The sequence below is a fragment of the Rhineura floridana genome, chromosome 1 (genome assembly GCF_030035675.1).
Source record: "Rhineura floridana isolate rRhiFlo1 chromosome 1, rRhiFlo1.hap2, whole genome shotgun sequence".
Classification (NCBI taxonomy): Eukaryota; Metazoa; Chordata; class Lepidosauria; order Squamata; family Rhineuridae; genus Rhineura; species Rhineura floridana.
This window is the reverse complement of record NC_084480.1, coordinates 4,130,239-4,147,356: the sequence shown is the minus strand read 5'-3', so window position 1 is coordinate 4,147,356 and position 17,118 is coordinate 4,130,239. Positions and strand designations below refer to the sequence as shown.

Sequence of the window (17,118 nt, the reverse complement as noted above, 5' to 3'; positions counted from 1 at the left end):
CCCAACAAAACAGGAGCTGCAAATTCACAAAGAAGTGCAGACAGAAGCACTACCTTAGAGCAGAAAGCTCTTCCCTCTTGCCCTTTCATCTTCCCGTGGAGGGACAGACGTGGTTCCAACCAAGCTCCAGGTGGTTAATCTCACATACAAACAACACCCATTGGACAAACACCGGGAAGCTCTGCAGTGTTTAGTTGTGTGATACGAGTGTGATTTCTGCACACACTTGCAACTAGAAAACCTGTCACAATGCAGAATTGGCAGTTTCCTTCACTATTGAGGGATGATTATCTAAATAAGATTTATTTACATAAGGAGAGCTCTCCTGGATCAGAACAATGACGCATCTAGTCCAACATTTTGCTTTCCAAAGTAGACAATAGCTTCTATTGTACTAGTCTCAACCAGGCTGTTTTCAGTTCCCGGCACCTGTTCGCCACATCTGGTGCCTTGCATAATTCTGGAGAAAACGAGAGGCAGAGGTGGGCATTGTTGGCATACTGATGGCACTTCCAATCTGCAGACAACTCCAATAGCTGCTAATAAACATGCGTGATGAAATAGCACTGTGGGAAACAGTTGCACCGCCAGTGCCATGGTGCTAGACAAAAGGTTCTCCCAAAACCCACTATCAAATTAAAAGACTGCTCTGCAAAAATCACAGATCCGACGCTTGCCATCACTACAAAAACATGGATCCAACGCATGGATCTTCACGATTTTTCCACAGGATGATAAAACCACCAACAAATGACAAAACACTTATGTGGATCTACCTATGATCTGAGGGTGATTTTGAGGGGATCCCTTGCAAAAATTATGAGGATTCACAAGTTCTAATGTACTTCAGATCTATGTTTTCATGACATGGCAATGCCAGAAAGAACTGTATCCTGGATGTTTATGGTTCAGTCAGTTAGACAGGAGTGACCTGTGATGTGGTGGTGGTGTTAGTGGGGGAGAGCCCATGGGGAAAACCATGCAATTTAAGAGAATCCATTTTACTGGATCTAGTGTGTGTGTGTGTTCCTGCACACACACACACATCCACTCTTCCTATCACTCTGACCCTCCATTTTCTTTTTCTCTCTACCCCTTCCCCCAGCATTCCATCTCCATCCTCTCTGTCTCTCCGCACCCCTCCTCTCACTCCTGCAGCACCCCATTTCTCCCCACCCCCAGTCACTCTATTGTTTCTTTCCCCCCATTCTCCCAGATTGCTCCGCTTTCCCTCCTACCTTCCTGCCCGTTTCCCTTCCATCTTCTTTCTGTTCAACTGCTCAGGTGTTGACCTGAGCCTTGAAAAGAACATAAGGCTGAAGGAGGAAGCTGGAGAGAGCATCACTCTTTCCACTTCCTCTTTTGCCTCTTTGTGCTTTTCAAGGCTCCAACTGACACCTTGCAAAGCACATAGAGGTGGAAGAAGCAGCAGGGAAGAGTGTCACTGATTTCCTTTTTCAGCTCTATATACTTTTCAGAGGTGGGGAAGGAAGGTAACCACCCTTGCCACCTCATGATGAAGAGGAAATCCTCAAGGGTGCCTTTGTGCCTACAGGCACCACGTTGACAATCCCAGTATCTCCTAGCCGGGTAGGAGGACAGAACCACAAAAGTGCGGAGTGTCCAACCTGATCCTTTACAGGCAATACAGAAGAACATCATCATGGCTGATGAAATCTGTTCATTTCTTGCGGCCCTGACAAGACCGAATCACTCTCGCCTAGTGTTCATTGTTTAACTCTGTTGTTCTAGGATGAAGAAGGCGGTGCTGAAGTGGAAGGAGGAGCAGATGAATGGACCCAGGCCAAGACCTTAATCAAGCCCCTGGACCAGCTGGAGTTGACAGATGCTGTGAGTACATTTGGAGGGGAGTCATTTTAAGGACTGGTTCCAGCCACTTCAGTGGTCCCAGCAGGGGCGGACACAGCACATATATAATGTTGAGTATGGACAGGGGAGGCCCGGGTTCAAATCCCTACTCAACCTAGCTCAGGCAAGTCCTGACCTCTAACCAACCCTGAACTCTTCGGATGAGGCAGAGAAGACGTTTCAGTAAATAAGTGATATAAAAATGAGAAATAACTGCAATAGCACTCTTATTGGAGAATCATTATTCCATTGCAGTGCTGAGTTGTTCAGAGCACCAGCAGGAGCATTTCCAGTGCTTTATTCATTACAGAAAAGCACAAAGACTGTGCCGATGTGGAAACCTCTGCAAGATTGGAAGAAATGTGTTTGGAACTTATCTTGTGTGCTGGAAGAAGGGCAGAGCAGAAGCAGCTTGGAGTTTCTGGTTACATTAGAGAGACTGATGCCTCCGTCAGTTCCATTTTGGAGCACTCAGACTCTTTAGGGTCTGAGTGCTCCCTAAGTTCCAATGTGCTCCTGCACCGCTGAAGACAGATATGGCTAACCTGTGCCTCTTCTGATGTCATTGGACTCCAGCCCCATCAGCCCTACCCAGCATGACCCATGGCCAGGGACAACAGGAGTTGAAGTCCAACAACATCTGGAGGGCAACATATTAACCAAAGTTATTATAAAACAGCAGCAGCAGCAAAAAAAAAATAATAATAAAGTAAAAGCGGCAAACACTAGCAAGTCTAACCTTTCCCACTCCTCCAAAGCAATGCCTGCCATTTTGTTAAACATGGCCTCCCTTTTAAAAGGGACATGTGCCCCTGAATTTTTTTTCTAAAGCCTGATAAACATCCCATGGCCCCTACAGCAAGACAATTTTCCCTGGTCCCTTCCCCATTATGTGGAGGAAGGCTGTTGTGCCACATGAGCACTGGAGGCCAGCTACTGCTACTTCAGCATTAGGAATAATCTTAGACTGACCCCTTAAGGCTCTCTTCACACCTTACATTTTTGTTGTACCCTTGACATCTAAGTGTACACCTGAAGATGTGAAGTTCCAGGGCAACAAAAACTTCTGAAAAGGTGCATCGTAAAGGGGCTGTCTGTTGCTCCTGTCATGCGCACAGTGCGCATGTAATGTGTAAAGTGGAGGTGAGTATTCAGGATATCTATCAAGCTAGTCATTTCTCCTGATTCTTTATAACATACTATATAGACATATATCTGTAGGTCCATAACAGAGAGGTACATTCATCATTCTTTCTCCTGAACTTCATGATTATTTGATGGTGGCTGCACTGGACTAGTAATCTGGGGCCTCTAAGTGAATGGAGGCCCTTGATGATAACATGTTTTCCCAACACACTCCCTGTTTTTCTGTTCCTTACTGCTTTCACTTGTGGAGGTCCACCTAGCTCAGTCTTGTCTCTAACCTGACTGGCAGCAGCTCCACCAGGTCTTACACAGAAGCATTTCCTATTTCTCCTACTCGAGAACAGGAAATGAACTTGGAGCCATATTCAACCAGAGCAGATGCTCTGTCGCTGAGCTATGGGCCCTCCTTGTGGGAAGGACTTCAGGACTCCATGTGAAAAGTTGCCCACTCTTCAAGTACTGGGCTGTGGGTAGGGCTGTGAGGAGGCATCGTTTTTCATTCCACCCTATTTGTTGCATGCAGCACTGTTTCTGTTCTGCTAGTTTGTCTTCTGCGAAAAACTGTTATTTTGACTTTCTGTAAAAAATTACATAACTTTTATAATTAACATAATTATGTTAAATTACATTATCATTATGCTATTCTACTGCATTCATTTCAGTGCAAAGCAAACTCTATGCAAATGGGGGGGAAACCATAATCAATTATGTATCATTTGTGGACTGATAGCAAAATTAGCGAATACTAATCTTATTTGCTGGATTGATTTCTGTTGTGGACATGGGACTAATAAGCAAACATCAGCAATTTCCGCTCCTGTTTATTGTTGAAATTTTCCAACACCCCTAGCTGTGGACTAGTTGAACAAATGAGCTGTCCCTTTGCCATGCCTTACAGTCAAAGGGATTTTGTTCGGTTGTAGATGAAGTCAATCCTGTCCCTCAGGTTTTCCTTTGTTACAGGGGATGCTTGATTTCTGGGTTTTCTCCCACAAAGGAAAACACTTTTGTCAACAAGCGTGTACAATTGGCTGGAGGCAATCACTCATTTTTGCACACAAAATGGAACAGCATTGCATCTTAACATTTATTTATTTCCTACAAGAAAATTACTCCCCCTCCCAGTATATGTCGGGGAAAGTTGAATTCTTCTCTCCCCCAATTTTAAGAAGAACATGACATGTATGCTTTCACACAGCAGAAACATAAAAAAGGGTTCATTTTGTTTATATGAAAGACATGAAGAACAGCGTTCATTTGAATTTAAATTTTGCATGAAATACAACAAATCAGCATGACCGTTATTTTTAATACGAAAAATCGTTTTGAGACGTCTCCTGCAGCTCTTAACACAACTTCAGTGTGGCAAAACTTCTTACGAAGAATTAGAACATGTTTCAAATATATCTGAATATTAACCTTATAGAAGGGGTTGTGTTTGAGCTAGCTTTTCCTTTCCACAGGAATTGAAAGAAGAGATCACCCGCATCCTGACAGCCAGTAACCCACACGCTCCACAGAACATCGTCAGATACAGTTTTAAAGTAAGTATTTTTCCCTTCAATGAAATTCATGTGAAGTGTGACCCATCGATTCACTAATGTGTAGTAGGCAAAAAAATAATAATTTGAGATTCGAATTTGTATTTAGAATATTAAACTTTACCTCAGTAGTTGGGAGCATTATTTATTTGTTATTTTATTTATGCCCTGCCCTTCCTTCCAGCAGGAGCCCAGGGCGGCAAACAGAAACACTGAAAACACTTTAAAACATCATAAAAAGACTTTAAAATACATTTAAACAAAACAGTGTTAAAAACATTTTAAGAAACTTTAAAAACATGGTTTTTTTAAAAGAAAATGGTTAAAGACATTTTAAAAGACATATTAAAAGCAATTCCAACACAGACGCAGACTGGGATAGGTCTCAACTTAAAAGGCTTGTTGGAAGAGGAAAAACTTCAAAAGGTGCCGAAAAGATAGCAGAGATGCTTGTTTTGTTTTATGCATGTTTTGATTTAGGCAAGCATTACATATCAAATATCATAAATACAAAATAACATTGCATGTTACTTATCAGATCACTGCTAAATACCATTGCATGTCAACTATCATATATAACTGAAATCAAAACATCATTATTGAGATACTTGAGGCCCTTCTCTAGAAGCCCTTGTCTTCAGAGGTTAGGTGGGTGTCGACTGGAAAGAAAGAGAGAGCCTTCTCTGTGTTGGCTCCCAAGAGCCATTCTCCTGCTTTGTACACTTATAAGTACCAGATAAAATGTTATTTTTTAATGATGAAGTGAGGCTCATTGTAGTGTAGCTATTAGGTTTTGTTTTCATGCTGTTTTATGTTACATCCTGTGTTTCACTGATCTAATTAAACTTGTATTTCACTCATTTTCTTATACCTTGAATGATGTTTTTAAGCTTCTCTTTGGAAGCCATCCTGAAATTTCGGTAAAAGGCAGAATATAAATGGTTTAAATAAAATAAAAATAATATATCGTATATCTATATCTATGTAACAACCTTTTTTTAAATATTGTTACACTGCCATTCTTAGCCTGAAGGTGGTTTCATACAAATGCCACAATCTCCGAGCGCTGTGATTTCCAGGGGCCCTGCGCTGGCCCAGGGTTTGGTTTCCTTGGAAAGAAGGTCAGCGGAGGCTGTGGTGCCTTTATGAAATATGGTTTATTTATTTACACACATTTCAACCTGAGCCTAGGGTGGAGGGGTTCAAGGCATCAGCAGTCCAATATCCAGCTTTTCCATCAGGGTTACAGAAGGCACCCCAAATCCATGGTGCACAGAGCTAGTCTCTCTTCTTGCCTCCAGTTCCCAGCCTTTCCTCAGACTCATCTTAAAACACGAACCTCTCTTTGGCCACAGGAAGGGGGGGCTCTCCTGAAGAGTTTCAGTGACAAAAGGATCTCCCTGGCCCATTTACCAGTTGATGGGCACCTGATAGACCCATTAACCCACCTGGCCACTCTATTAGATTAACAAAAGAAACTCATCTGACCAGCAGAGTGGGTTTCTCAAAGTCTCCAAATCAGAGGCTGGAAGGGGACTCGTAGAAATTATCCATCTCAACCCCAAACCCATAACAATATATATATATTATTATTACCCCCCCCTTCACCTGAGGTTCCAGGGTGGGTTACAACAGTTTAAACAGTTACAACAGTTTAAATAATCATTAAAAACAACTTAAAATCACAACATCACAAAAAATAGGGTGGGTCCTAAAAATATGCATCTCAGGTGTTAAAGGCCAGAGGTGCATTTTCAGCATTTGCCAAAAACTGTACGGTGAAGGTGCAAGAGGCACACCTCTTGTGAGGACTATGTTCCACAACTTGGGAGTTGCAAGAGAAATGCCCTCTCTGAATAGGATTGCACTATATAAGGCAAAGTCACCTAAATAGAGGCATTGTAAAGGAAGATTTGTTCAGGGTACCTGATGGCCGCTTTGAATATTCGCAACCAGTGATCAGTGTGTCCATCAGCCTCATTTTTCTTCTTTGCTGTTGTTTATGTTCTTAAAAATTCAATAAACATATTTACCAAACAAACAAATAAACAAACAATAACCAAGGAAACCAAACAGCAAATTTACCCCTCCCCCCCCAAAAAAAAGTGGTTCTGAGCAGCCTTGCATCAAGTCAGGCTTCAAAAGCTACCAGATAAGTTAGGCTTGCAGCCCTCTCAGAAGGCCAAATATTCTCTGTGAATGAAAATGAGAATTCTCAGAGGAGCAAGCAAACTTGCTGTAGGGAAATTTTAATCCTCCATTAATTCCTTCTAAACAAGCCCTGTTGAATTGAATGTGAGCTCAATCTTCACCTTTCTCCACTTACTCCGGCCAGTGCTGGCTGAATTTTCCCCTTTGTTTTTGATATGAGCTTTGTGTCCCGCCCTTGGTATTACTGGCATCTTCTTGAGAGTTTAAACATGGGAGGTAAACAAATCAATAAGTATATTAACATAACTGATCAGCTGGATATTGGAGGTGGCAGCTACTCCAGATTGTTTTGAAGATGAGCACAACTTATAATGGTGGATAGTAAGTTCTTCTGTTAGGCAATGGTAGGAGAGGAGGCCATGAATGATTCACCTCATTCTTGGGATATTCATGGCTCAAAGACTTTATGGTATGAGCCAACCTCATAGAAAAGATAAGAGTCCTAAAAACTAATGTATTTGAAGAATCAATTTTGTCAATTTTCTTCTAAATTGGGTATCAGAACTACTACTACCTCCACATTGATATCTCTCTTTTCCTTCAAGGAGCTCAGGGTGGTGAACATGCTTTTTCTTTCCCTGCAAGGTAGGTTAGGCAGAGAGATAGTGACTGGACCAGGATCATCCAGTGGGCTTCTTGCCCAAGTGGAAATTTGAACCCTGGTCTCCTAGGTCCAAGTCCACCACTCTAACTACTACACCATAGTGGCTAGTTGCCAGCAGGGGTCAAAGGCCACTTCTGAAACCTCAAGTCATTCTTTAAGATAGGTCAAGATAGGAGGATATATGTAAGTGACACAGCAGGTCATGAAAGGCACCACCCACTTAATTGAACCATAAGGCAGGGCCCTGCATCGACGATAATCCCTCCTACTCTCTATGGCATGGGTAGCCAATGTGGTGCCCTCCAGATGTTCCTCATAATCCCTGACCATTGGCCATGCTAGCTGGGGTTGATGAGAGTTGGATGCCAACAGCATCTGAAGGTCACCATGTTGGTTACCCTTGCTCTGTGGGTTGTTGCAACAAGGTGGCAGGTTGGTGGCTCTACCTTCAGCCTTCAGGTCATACCAAGGGTAACCACCCTGTTATCCCACCCACTGGGTTTCAGGCTTCCTATCCTCAAGGAGATCTTTCCACATCAATTTGTCTGCCAGGAAACCCCACTTCCTCTGCTGAGAAATTCCTGGGTTTTTGGCAGGGAATTCTGAGGCATAATTTTGGTATATACTCTTGGTATATATGGGGTAACAGATGGCTCTGTTAGGCATTGCCATTTCCCCTCATGAACTGAAAACTGCACCCTAGAATTCACCTTAGATAGTCCTACAGCTGCCTTATTCTTGCAGATGAAGCTTGGTGTGACATTCGTAGGTTCCACTGCGGGATCCTTAGCCTTTCCCTTACTCTGACTCACTGGTGGAACCATGAGGTAAATTGACCTAGATTGATGTGCAGTTGCTCCACCTTTACTTCTGGGACTAGATCCACCCTAAAATGCCCAGATAATTTATTTATTTATTATTTATTTATTATTTAATTTGTATCCTGCCCTTTCTCCCAGCAGGAGCCCAGGGCGGCAAACAAAGTGCTAAAAACACTTTAAAACATCATAAGAACAGATCTTAAAATACATTAAAAAAAAAAAGCCTTAAAAACATTTTTTTAAAAAAAACAACTTTAAAAAAGGGTTAAAAACATTATTAAAAAAATATTAAGCAATTCTAACACACACGCAGACTGTGGTAGGTCTCAACCTGAAAGGCTTGTTGGAAGAGGAAAGTAATAATAATTCGTTGCCACCACCTACTGAGTTAAAGAGTCATGGGACAGTTAAGTTTGAGAGGGGAGAAATCTGAATGGGGTACTGAGTTCCAACTGTGCCATGCTTCCAATCTCTATCCATCTGACTCCTTTAGAGAATTAGTGCCTACATTTAATACAGATTGGCTGAAAGGACCTGGGCAGTTACAGTGGGTGAGGTAAGATTGCTATTCAGAATCCCCTATCCCTAGGTAAGAATGCATCTGTTTTAATTAACCCACCAGTTTGATTTATTTAGCTCAGGACAGTTTACAACAAAGGAAAAATGATAAAGCAGCATAGTATTTTTTTTTTTTTTTCAATAATTTTTATTCAGATTTTCATAAAACATACAAGACAAAATCATAAAACATTCAAAGACAAAAAACAAAATCAAAAATAGTTAAACAAACAAAAAAAAAAAAAGAGAAAAAAAAACAAAAATAAAAAATAAAGAGTAAAATATTGACTTCCCATTTGTCAAAGATCAAATCAGTTATAAGTCTATAATATATAACAATCCTGTCTCTTAAGTCATATTATAAAATCACTTTCCTCCAGTAGTTATCTTACTTAATCATCAAATCTCATAAACATTACTTTATTCTTTCCACAAAAAGTCAAAGAGAGGTTTCAATTCTTTAAGAAATATATCTATCAATTTTTTTTTCCAGATAAGCATATCGATTAATCCATCTCATTACTAATTATGATAATCTTATTGTCATAACCATAGTCAAAATAAACATTTCAATTAATCCATCACATCAGAATCTGTTAGGTTCAATAATTTCAGTAGCCATTGTTCTATTATCTCTATTAGTTCCATTTTCCATCTTCCATCTTCAGTAGTCTTGTTAAGTCCAGTAATTTCAATATCCAATCTTCCATTATCAGTATTCCATAATAATCTTGCTGTCAAAGCCATAGTCATATAGTAAGAGTCTGATGGGAATTACCTCTATCCCAAATATTTTCTTGCCATCCATTCTGAATAGGTTGCTGAAATACTGCTGTAAAATCATATCTCTGTTCTTTTTTTCAAAATGCACTGGGTCATCTCTTAAAAGTTTTTCCATTGTCACATGGCTGCAGTTAATTCCATAGATTTTCTCTATATTGGGCTCCATCACATCATTCCAGTCCAGAAGATTATCCATGCCATTGATAACTTTATCTCTAGAATCTTCATTCATTTCTTCAGAGATAACATTGAGTTCCAAACAATAGATTTTATTTCTAAAGTCCATAGACTCCAAATCTTGTTCCTGTTCCACGTTGGTTCCAATCTCCGGGATCTCCTCTCTCACAGGGACCCCTATTCCAGTCTCCAGGGTCTCCTCTCTCACAGGGACCCCTGTTCCAATCTCCGGGGTCTCCTCTCTCACAGGGACCCCTTCCAGGGTCACCTCTCTCACAGGGACCCTTATATCTTTAATCTCCTGCTTCATTTTACTCAATTCAATTTTCGTTATCTCAATCTCATCCATTATTTTCTGAAACATAGTTATTTCCAAATTTTCAGCCACTTTCTTAATTGCCATTTTAAAAGAAAAATATAGGAAAACCACTTCTTATTTCAGCAACAATTGGGTTAATACTCCAAACTTGGTGACATCACAGTATAAACAGTGCAGACAGCCTTATCTCTCCAATAGTTAAGTAAACAAAATGCAGTTCCCAGGATCGAAACAATTAATGGCAATCGTCAAGAAACAGATTCGTCAAAATAAAATAGACCAAAAAGAGAGTAGTCTCAAAACAGTATAATATTTTTCAAAATAAAAATCTGGAATAGAAATCCCTCTTCTGTGTATATCTTTAGAATGCAAATCCAGGACAGCTTTTTGCAACAAAAACAGAGATAAGCTATTAATTAGTGCGTAGCAGAGAGAAGTTATGGCTCCCCAGTGAGATGTCAAAAACTGATCAATCTGGCAAATCTCTTTTAAACAGCAACAATTTAAGTCAAGTAAAAGAAAAATATAGAAAGAAGGGTGCTTGCCTGTTAGTGCGTTCTCTCTTAGAAGATAAGATGAACGTTCGCTTTAACAGATAGAGCTTGCTGTTGAAAATCCGTCCCACCTTCGTCGGCTGGACCTCGTCCCATAAATTAATGAGATCTGGTCGTCCCAACAAAAATAGGCTTTGAGGTTAATCTCTTCGTTTCTCCCTACCCGGGAGAAGTTTAATCAGTCAAAAAAAAAAGAAAAAACTGACTGATATATCTGAATAAGCTTCTTTTGAGGCAGGAGCCCGTCTCAAAAGCAGGCACAGGCTAAGTCACCCTTCCCGGAAGTGATAAAGCAGCATAGTATTGAAAAAAATGGAAATGGACTGCCTTCAAGTTGATCCTGACTCATGGCAACCCTATGAATCGGGTTTTCACAGTAAGCGGCATTCAGAGGTGGCTTTACCATTGCCTTCCTCTGAGGCTGAGAGGCAGTGACTGGCCCAAGGTCACCCAGTGAGCTCCATGGCTGTGTGGGGATTCAAACCCTGGTCTCCCAGGTCGTAGTCCAACACTTTAACCACTACGCCACATTGGCTCAGCATAGCATTAAACAACATCATATCCAAATCGAAACCAAAGACAAATGTGGCAGATAAACCGGCTAAAACCGGAACATAAGAAGAGTCTTGCTGGATCAAACCAAAGGCACATTTAGTCCGGCATCCTGTTCTCACAGTGGCCAATGGGATGCCTATGGGAACCCGCAAGGAAACCTTGTTGGTGATGCCACCACTGGGTGCCGCCCAGTTGGCATTGACCCATGACAGGGCCTCTTCAGTGGCAGTTCCCCATCTGTGGAAAGCCCTCCTTGGTGAGGTGCATCTGTCTCCCTCATTACTGACCTCTAAGAGGAAGCTAAACGCATTTCTGCTTCCCCAGGCATTTGATGGCAGAAAGATACTGTTCCTGGCAATCCTGAAATCACTCGTTTGTTTATTTGCTTACATATTTTATTGAATTTATATCCCGCCTTTCCTCAAAGGAGCTCACATTGTTTTAACAATGTTTTAGAATGTTTTTAGAACTTTTAAAGTGTTCTTATATTATTGAAAAGTTTGCTGCCCTGGGCTCCTTTGGGAGGAAGGGCAGGATATAAACCGAATGAATGAATAAACGCATAAGGAATAACAGCACTCTTCCAATTCAAGCACCCCAGTAACTGGTAGCCATTGATAAATTTATCCTCCATGAATTTACCTAATCCCCTATTAGAGCTGTCCAAGTTGGTAGCTGTCACTACATCCTTTGGATGGTTTTCCATCCTTTGGTGGAATTCCATAGTTCAACTATGTGCTGAGTGAAGAAGGACTTCCTTTTTCCATCCTGAATCTCCCACCCTTGAGCTTCATGGGATGACCCCAGGTTCTAGTCTCATGAGAGAGGGAGAAATACTCTCCACATTATGTATAATGTTCATTATTTATTTATTGATTGATTTATATCCCACCTTTCCTCCCAGCATGAGCCCACAGTGGCAAATAAAAGCACTAAAAACACTTTAAAATATCACAGAAACAGACTTTAAAGTATATTAAAACAAAACATCTTTAAAAACTTTTTAAAAAAGGTTTAAAAACATCTTTTTTAAAAAAAAAAGGTTTAAAAACATTTTAAAAAAGAAGGTTTAAAAACATATTAAAAAGCAATTCCAACACAGACGCAGACTGGGATAAGGTCTGAACTTAAAAGGCTTGTTGAAAGAGGAAGGTCTTCAGTAGGCACTGGAAAGACAACAGAGATGGTGCCTGTCTAATATTTAAGGGGAGGGAATTCCAAAGAGTAGATGCCACTACACTAAAGGTCGCTTCCTATATTGTAAGGAACAGACCTCCTGATAAGATGGAGTCTGCAGGAGGCCCTCACCTGCAGAGCACAGTGATCGACTGGGTATATAAGGGATAAGATGGTCTTTCAGGTATCCTGGTCCCAAGCTGTATAGGGCTTTGTACACCAAAACTAGAACCTTGAACTTAGCTTGGTAGCAAATGGGCAGCCAGTACAATTCTTTCAGCAGCGGGGTGACATGTTGGTGATACCCTGCCCCAGTGAGCAGTCTCACCACCACATTTTGCACCAGCTGCAGCTTCTGGACCAATTTCAAGGGCAGCCCCACATAGAGCGCATTACAGTAATCCAGCCTGGAGGTTACCAGTGCGTGGACAACAGTGGTCAGGCTATCCGGTCCAGAAATGGCCGCAGCTGTCTTACCAGCCGAAGCTGGTAAAAGGCACTACCAGCCACTGAGGTCACCTGGGCCTCTAGCAACAAAGATGAATCCAGGAGCACTGCCAGACTACGGACCTGCCGAGAGATCAAGAGTAACAGGGTCACACTCCCCCTGTCCGTCTCCTGATAAAGGTCATCCATCAGGGCGACCAAGGCTGATTCAGTCCCATAACCAGGCCTGGACCCAGACTGGAACGGGTCAAGATACTCTGTTTCATCCAAGAGTACTTGCAATTGCTGCGCCACAACCCTCTCAATCACCTTCCCTAAGAGGGGGGTATTTATGACCGGTTGGTAGTTGCTGCAAACCAATTGTTCAAGGGTGGGTTTTTTCAGTTGGGCTTTTTTTAATCATGTGTTTTCCCATTCCCTTACTCACCTTTTTTTCTAAACTAAAAAGTCCTAGACATGGAGTCCTTTCTTCTGTAGCTCCCTGATAGTTTTGGTTGCACTTTTCCAGCTCTACCATATCTTTTCCATGAAGTGACAACCAGGACTGTGCACCACAGTCCACTTGTGGTTGCCCCCAGAGCTTGGAAAAGTTACTTTTTTTGAACTACAACTCCCATCAGCCCAATGCAGTGGCCATGCTGGCTGGGGCTGATGGGAGTTGTAGTTCAAAAAAGTAACTTTTCCAAGCTCTGGTTGCCCCACAGATTTACATGCAGCATGAATAAGCAACAGTATGTACAGAAGTTACCACTTTCAGTAAATCATGCCTCTGAATACCTATGGTTGGGGTGCAGGAATGGGGAGAGTTCTGTCGCTCTCCTTTTGGGCTTTGTAATAGTGTTTTATGTTTTGTCATTGTACACTGCCCTGATATTTTATGATAGTGGGGTATGGAAATACTTCAATGAATGAATGCATGAATGAAAAGCATGGCTGGGAGTGGTCAGATCAGTGCTAGCCTTCTCTTTGTGCATAGGAGAGAGCCTTCAAGCAAACTAGTGTGGTGGACCAGCTGGCCACTCATTTCTCTCTTTATGGAAACCTGATATTCAAAGATTCGGATGAGGGTCGGAGGCAGAGCATGAGACACAGCTTAACTGCTGGTAGGTTTTGTGGGTTGGACTGGCAGACAGCAAGTCATTAAGCAATACACACGAGCAACACCCGCTCTGTGCTGGAGGAATCATGTCCCTGTATCCTAACGCTGGGGAACAATGGAAGGGTTCAAAGTAGCCTGGGCGGGAGGTTTTAAATAATGGAAGGAAGATAAAGGCAGGGTTGGTGGTCCGGAGAGAGCCAGTGTGGTGTAGTGGTTAGAGGGTTGGACTACAACCTGGGAGACCAGGGTTCGAATCCCCACTCAGCCATGAAACTCGCTGGGTGACTTTGGGCCAATCACTGCTCTCAGCCTCAGAGGGAGGCAATGGGAAACCCCCTCTGAATACCGCTGACCATGAAAACCCTATTCGTAGGGTCGCCATAAGTCGGGATCGACTTGAAGGCAGTCCATAAGCTAAAAGGTGGTCTGGAGAGGAGCAGGGATTTCTCTGGCTGATCATAGATGGAGCTGGCTTGCGCTGAGTCAGACCATTGGTCCACCTAGCCCAGTATGGTCTGCTTTGACTGGTAGCAGCTTCCTGTGGTCCCAGAGAGGAGACATTCCTAATCTGCTACCAGGAATTGTTAAGAAACATGTAAAGTGCTCTGCTGGATCAGTCCAAAGGTATATGTCGTCCAGCAACCTGCTTTCCTCAGTGGCTAGCTAGGAAGCCAGCAAGCAGTGCTGGAAGGCAATAGCCCTTTCCCACTGTGGCTTCTCAGTGACTGCCTCTGAACAAAGAGATCCCATGGAACCAAAAATGGCCACTGGTGGACTCTCCCTCTCCAAGAATTTGTCTGATCCCCTTTGAAAGCCATCTAAGTTAGTGGCCACCACCACATCTCGCAGCAGTGAATTTCATAAGTGGAATAATGCCTGGTGTGGAAAAGGGCTGTCTTTGACGGACACCGAACCACCTGGGACGTCCTGCTTGTGAAGCATGTGCATTTGGGGGGAGGGCTGGGCTCAGTGGCAGAGCACCTTCTTGGCATGCAGAAGGACCCCAGCAACAACTTAGTAGCAATTGGCCATGGGCTGCTGCCTTGTGCCCCAGTTGTTCCTGCTTAATGGTTAGGTGAATCGTTCAAAGTGGGAGTGTTGTAAATTGTAGGCTGGTGTGCACCGGATGCTTTGTCTCTCTGCTCCAGTCTTTCTGGCTGGAGCATGGAGACCTTAATGCTCATTTCTCAGCCACCGCCAGCAGGCTTTTGTGTCTGCCACAGAAAGAAAGCACCCTGCCGTTTCTGATGATAAGTGATCCTGCAACAACTGCTGTGTGTGCCACCCTGTTTGTTTTGTTCTCAGCTGTGATTTCATCAGTTGTGCTGGACTTTGAGGCCATGGATGCAGAACTTAAAGAAGAGCAAACAGAAGGAGAAGTGGGGGAAGGGGAAGGAGAAGGTGAAAAAACTGACCAGCTGGTAAGGCTGCTTCAGGGTAACATGCAAGATGGGCTTGGGCTTTTCTTGTCTTTTCTTTTTTGAACTTGGAAATCCTACGGTCAAGTTTTTTATGGGTTTGTAGAGTGGGGGTGGGAAACCACTGGCCCCTGAGCCCATCTGACTGACTCATGGAGTCGCCATAAGTCGTGATCAGCTTATGATTACGCATATAACAACCACCAAACGTCTGCTTGCCTTGGAGGGGATGGGTGTTAACCTGCTTTTTTAGTCTGTTTTATTTGGTGTGGGGTGTATGTAAGTGTTTTGTCATTTCGGGGTGTCTGAGCATTTTCAGTGTTCTTATGTGAAATGAGCATTTTATGGTGCCCGTGACAGTTTCCTAGATATCCAAATGTGCCCCTGGGTCCAAGAAGATTGGGGACCCCAATCAGAAGACGTTGCTGTACTCAGAATAGCAGCAAACCTCTGGGTCTATAAAAACATATGAAATACAAAATCCCTACCACATTTCCACAGAGAGTTTTTCAGGAGGAAAAGCTTGCCTATTTGAGAACTTAAATGCTGAAACTTCCCTTGTCCTTGACTGTTGCTCATGCTGGAAGAAGCTAAGAGTCCGACTGCACCTGGAGGGCTATAGCTTCCCCATCCCTGTCCAAAGGTGAAAGGGATATTTAGCTGCTCATCTTTGTATGATTTTGTCAAAATGGGGAGACCTTCCCCCTTCAGGTTGTTCCTGGCTCCAGTCCCTTGTTCCAAGTTCCTCCGAGTGCAGACACCAGCACAGCTGTCCTGAAGGACATGGCCCATAACTGCCCTTAGTCTAGCCTCGTGTTTTCCTCTTTCAGGCTGCGGCCCCAGAAGAAAAAGAAGAAGAAGAAGTAGTTCATCCCCGTCAAGCGCAAGAACGAAAGCTCACCAACCAGTTTAACTTCAGCGAGAGAGCCTCGCAGACCTACAACAACCCTGTGAGGGTAGGCTGTCACTGCCGGCTCTTGACTGACAGATGGATGGATCTGTCCATCTCGGTTCTCTCACTTTTTCATTTTCCCAATCTTAAATCCAGCTCTGCACCTTTCTGCAGCAATCTGCAAAGTTTTAATTAAAAAATCCTCATGAAAATTCAAGTGCATTTCTTCTAATAAACACATTTTAGCAAAGCAATGTCCCCTAATATAATGCATTTTTGTATGCCGTTTTCCCTCTGCGTTTTTTATGCACACTTCTCCCTAATATGTGCAATTTTTTGTATACATTACTTGGCTGGATGACTACACTGTAAAATGTGAAGAAGTGTGAATCTTTTTGGAGGATGGTTGAATTTCGATTCACATTATTTTGGAAAATGTGAATTTCGTAGGTTCACCTTTGGAAGAGCACTGGTTAAGATTTCTCCGCCATAATAACCCTTGACAGCATCTCTGTTGGCCCCCTTGTACGTCTATAGGTGGAGCCCTCGTGCATCTCTCTGCCCCCAATGTAATTGCTGATGGGGGTGTTGATTAACTTTTTTGCCTTTGGCAGCAAGAAGCACAGTGGCAAAGAGAGATGCTCCTTCTGTAAGAGGTTTCCAGTGCTTTGGAAATCAATCCAACTGGGGAAATTACAGCATTCATTCATTTATAGCATTCATACTTTTTGTTTCCGGTTCTCTGTGGATCATTTGCACAAACTCTTCCCTTCCCACTATAAAGACTCTCCAAATGTCAGGATCTGTCCCCAATAATTTGCAATGGACCTGTTTGTCAAGCTGTTTCCTAGAGGGAACGGCTGTAGCACAGGGGTAGAGCATCTGCCTTGCATGCAGAAGGTCCCAGCTTCAGTCCCCAGCATCTCATGGAAGGCCCGGGATAGGGTT

General features: G+C 42.7%; 1 protein-coding gene across 2 annotated transcripts in view; it reads left to right on the top strand.

Moving 5' to 3' along the window:
- Positions 1-17,118, top strand: part of DNAI1 (dynein axonemal intermediate chain 1) — a 193,031-nt gene that overhangs the window by 20,144 nt on the left and 155,769 nt on the right. For both annotated transcript variants that reach the window (XM_061613218.1, XM_061613219.1), the window contains exons 3-7: positions 1,753-1,851; positions 4,479-4,559; positions 13,738-13,864; positions 15,166-15,281; positions 16,109-16,234. In XM_061613218.1, coding sequence (XP_061469202.1) covers positions 1,753-1,851; positions 4,479-4,559; positions 13,738-13,864; positions 15,166-15,281; positions 16,109-16,234 — 549 coding nt within the window. The remainder of the gene's footprint in view (positions 1-1,752; positions 1,852-4,478; positions 4,560-13,737; positions 13,865-15,165; positions 15,282-16,108; positions 16,235-17,118) is intronic.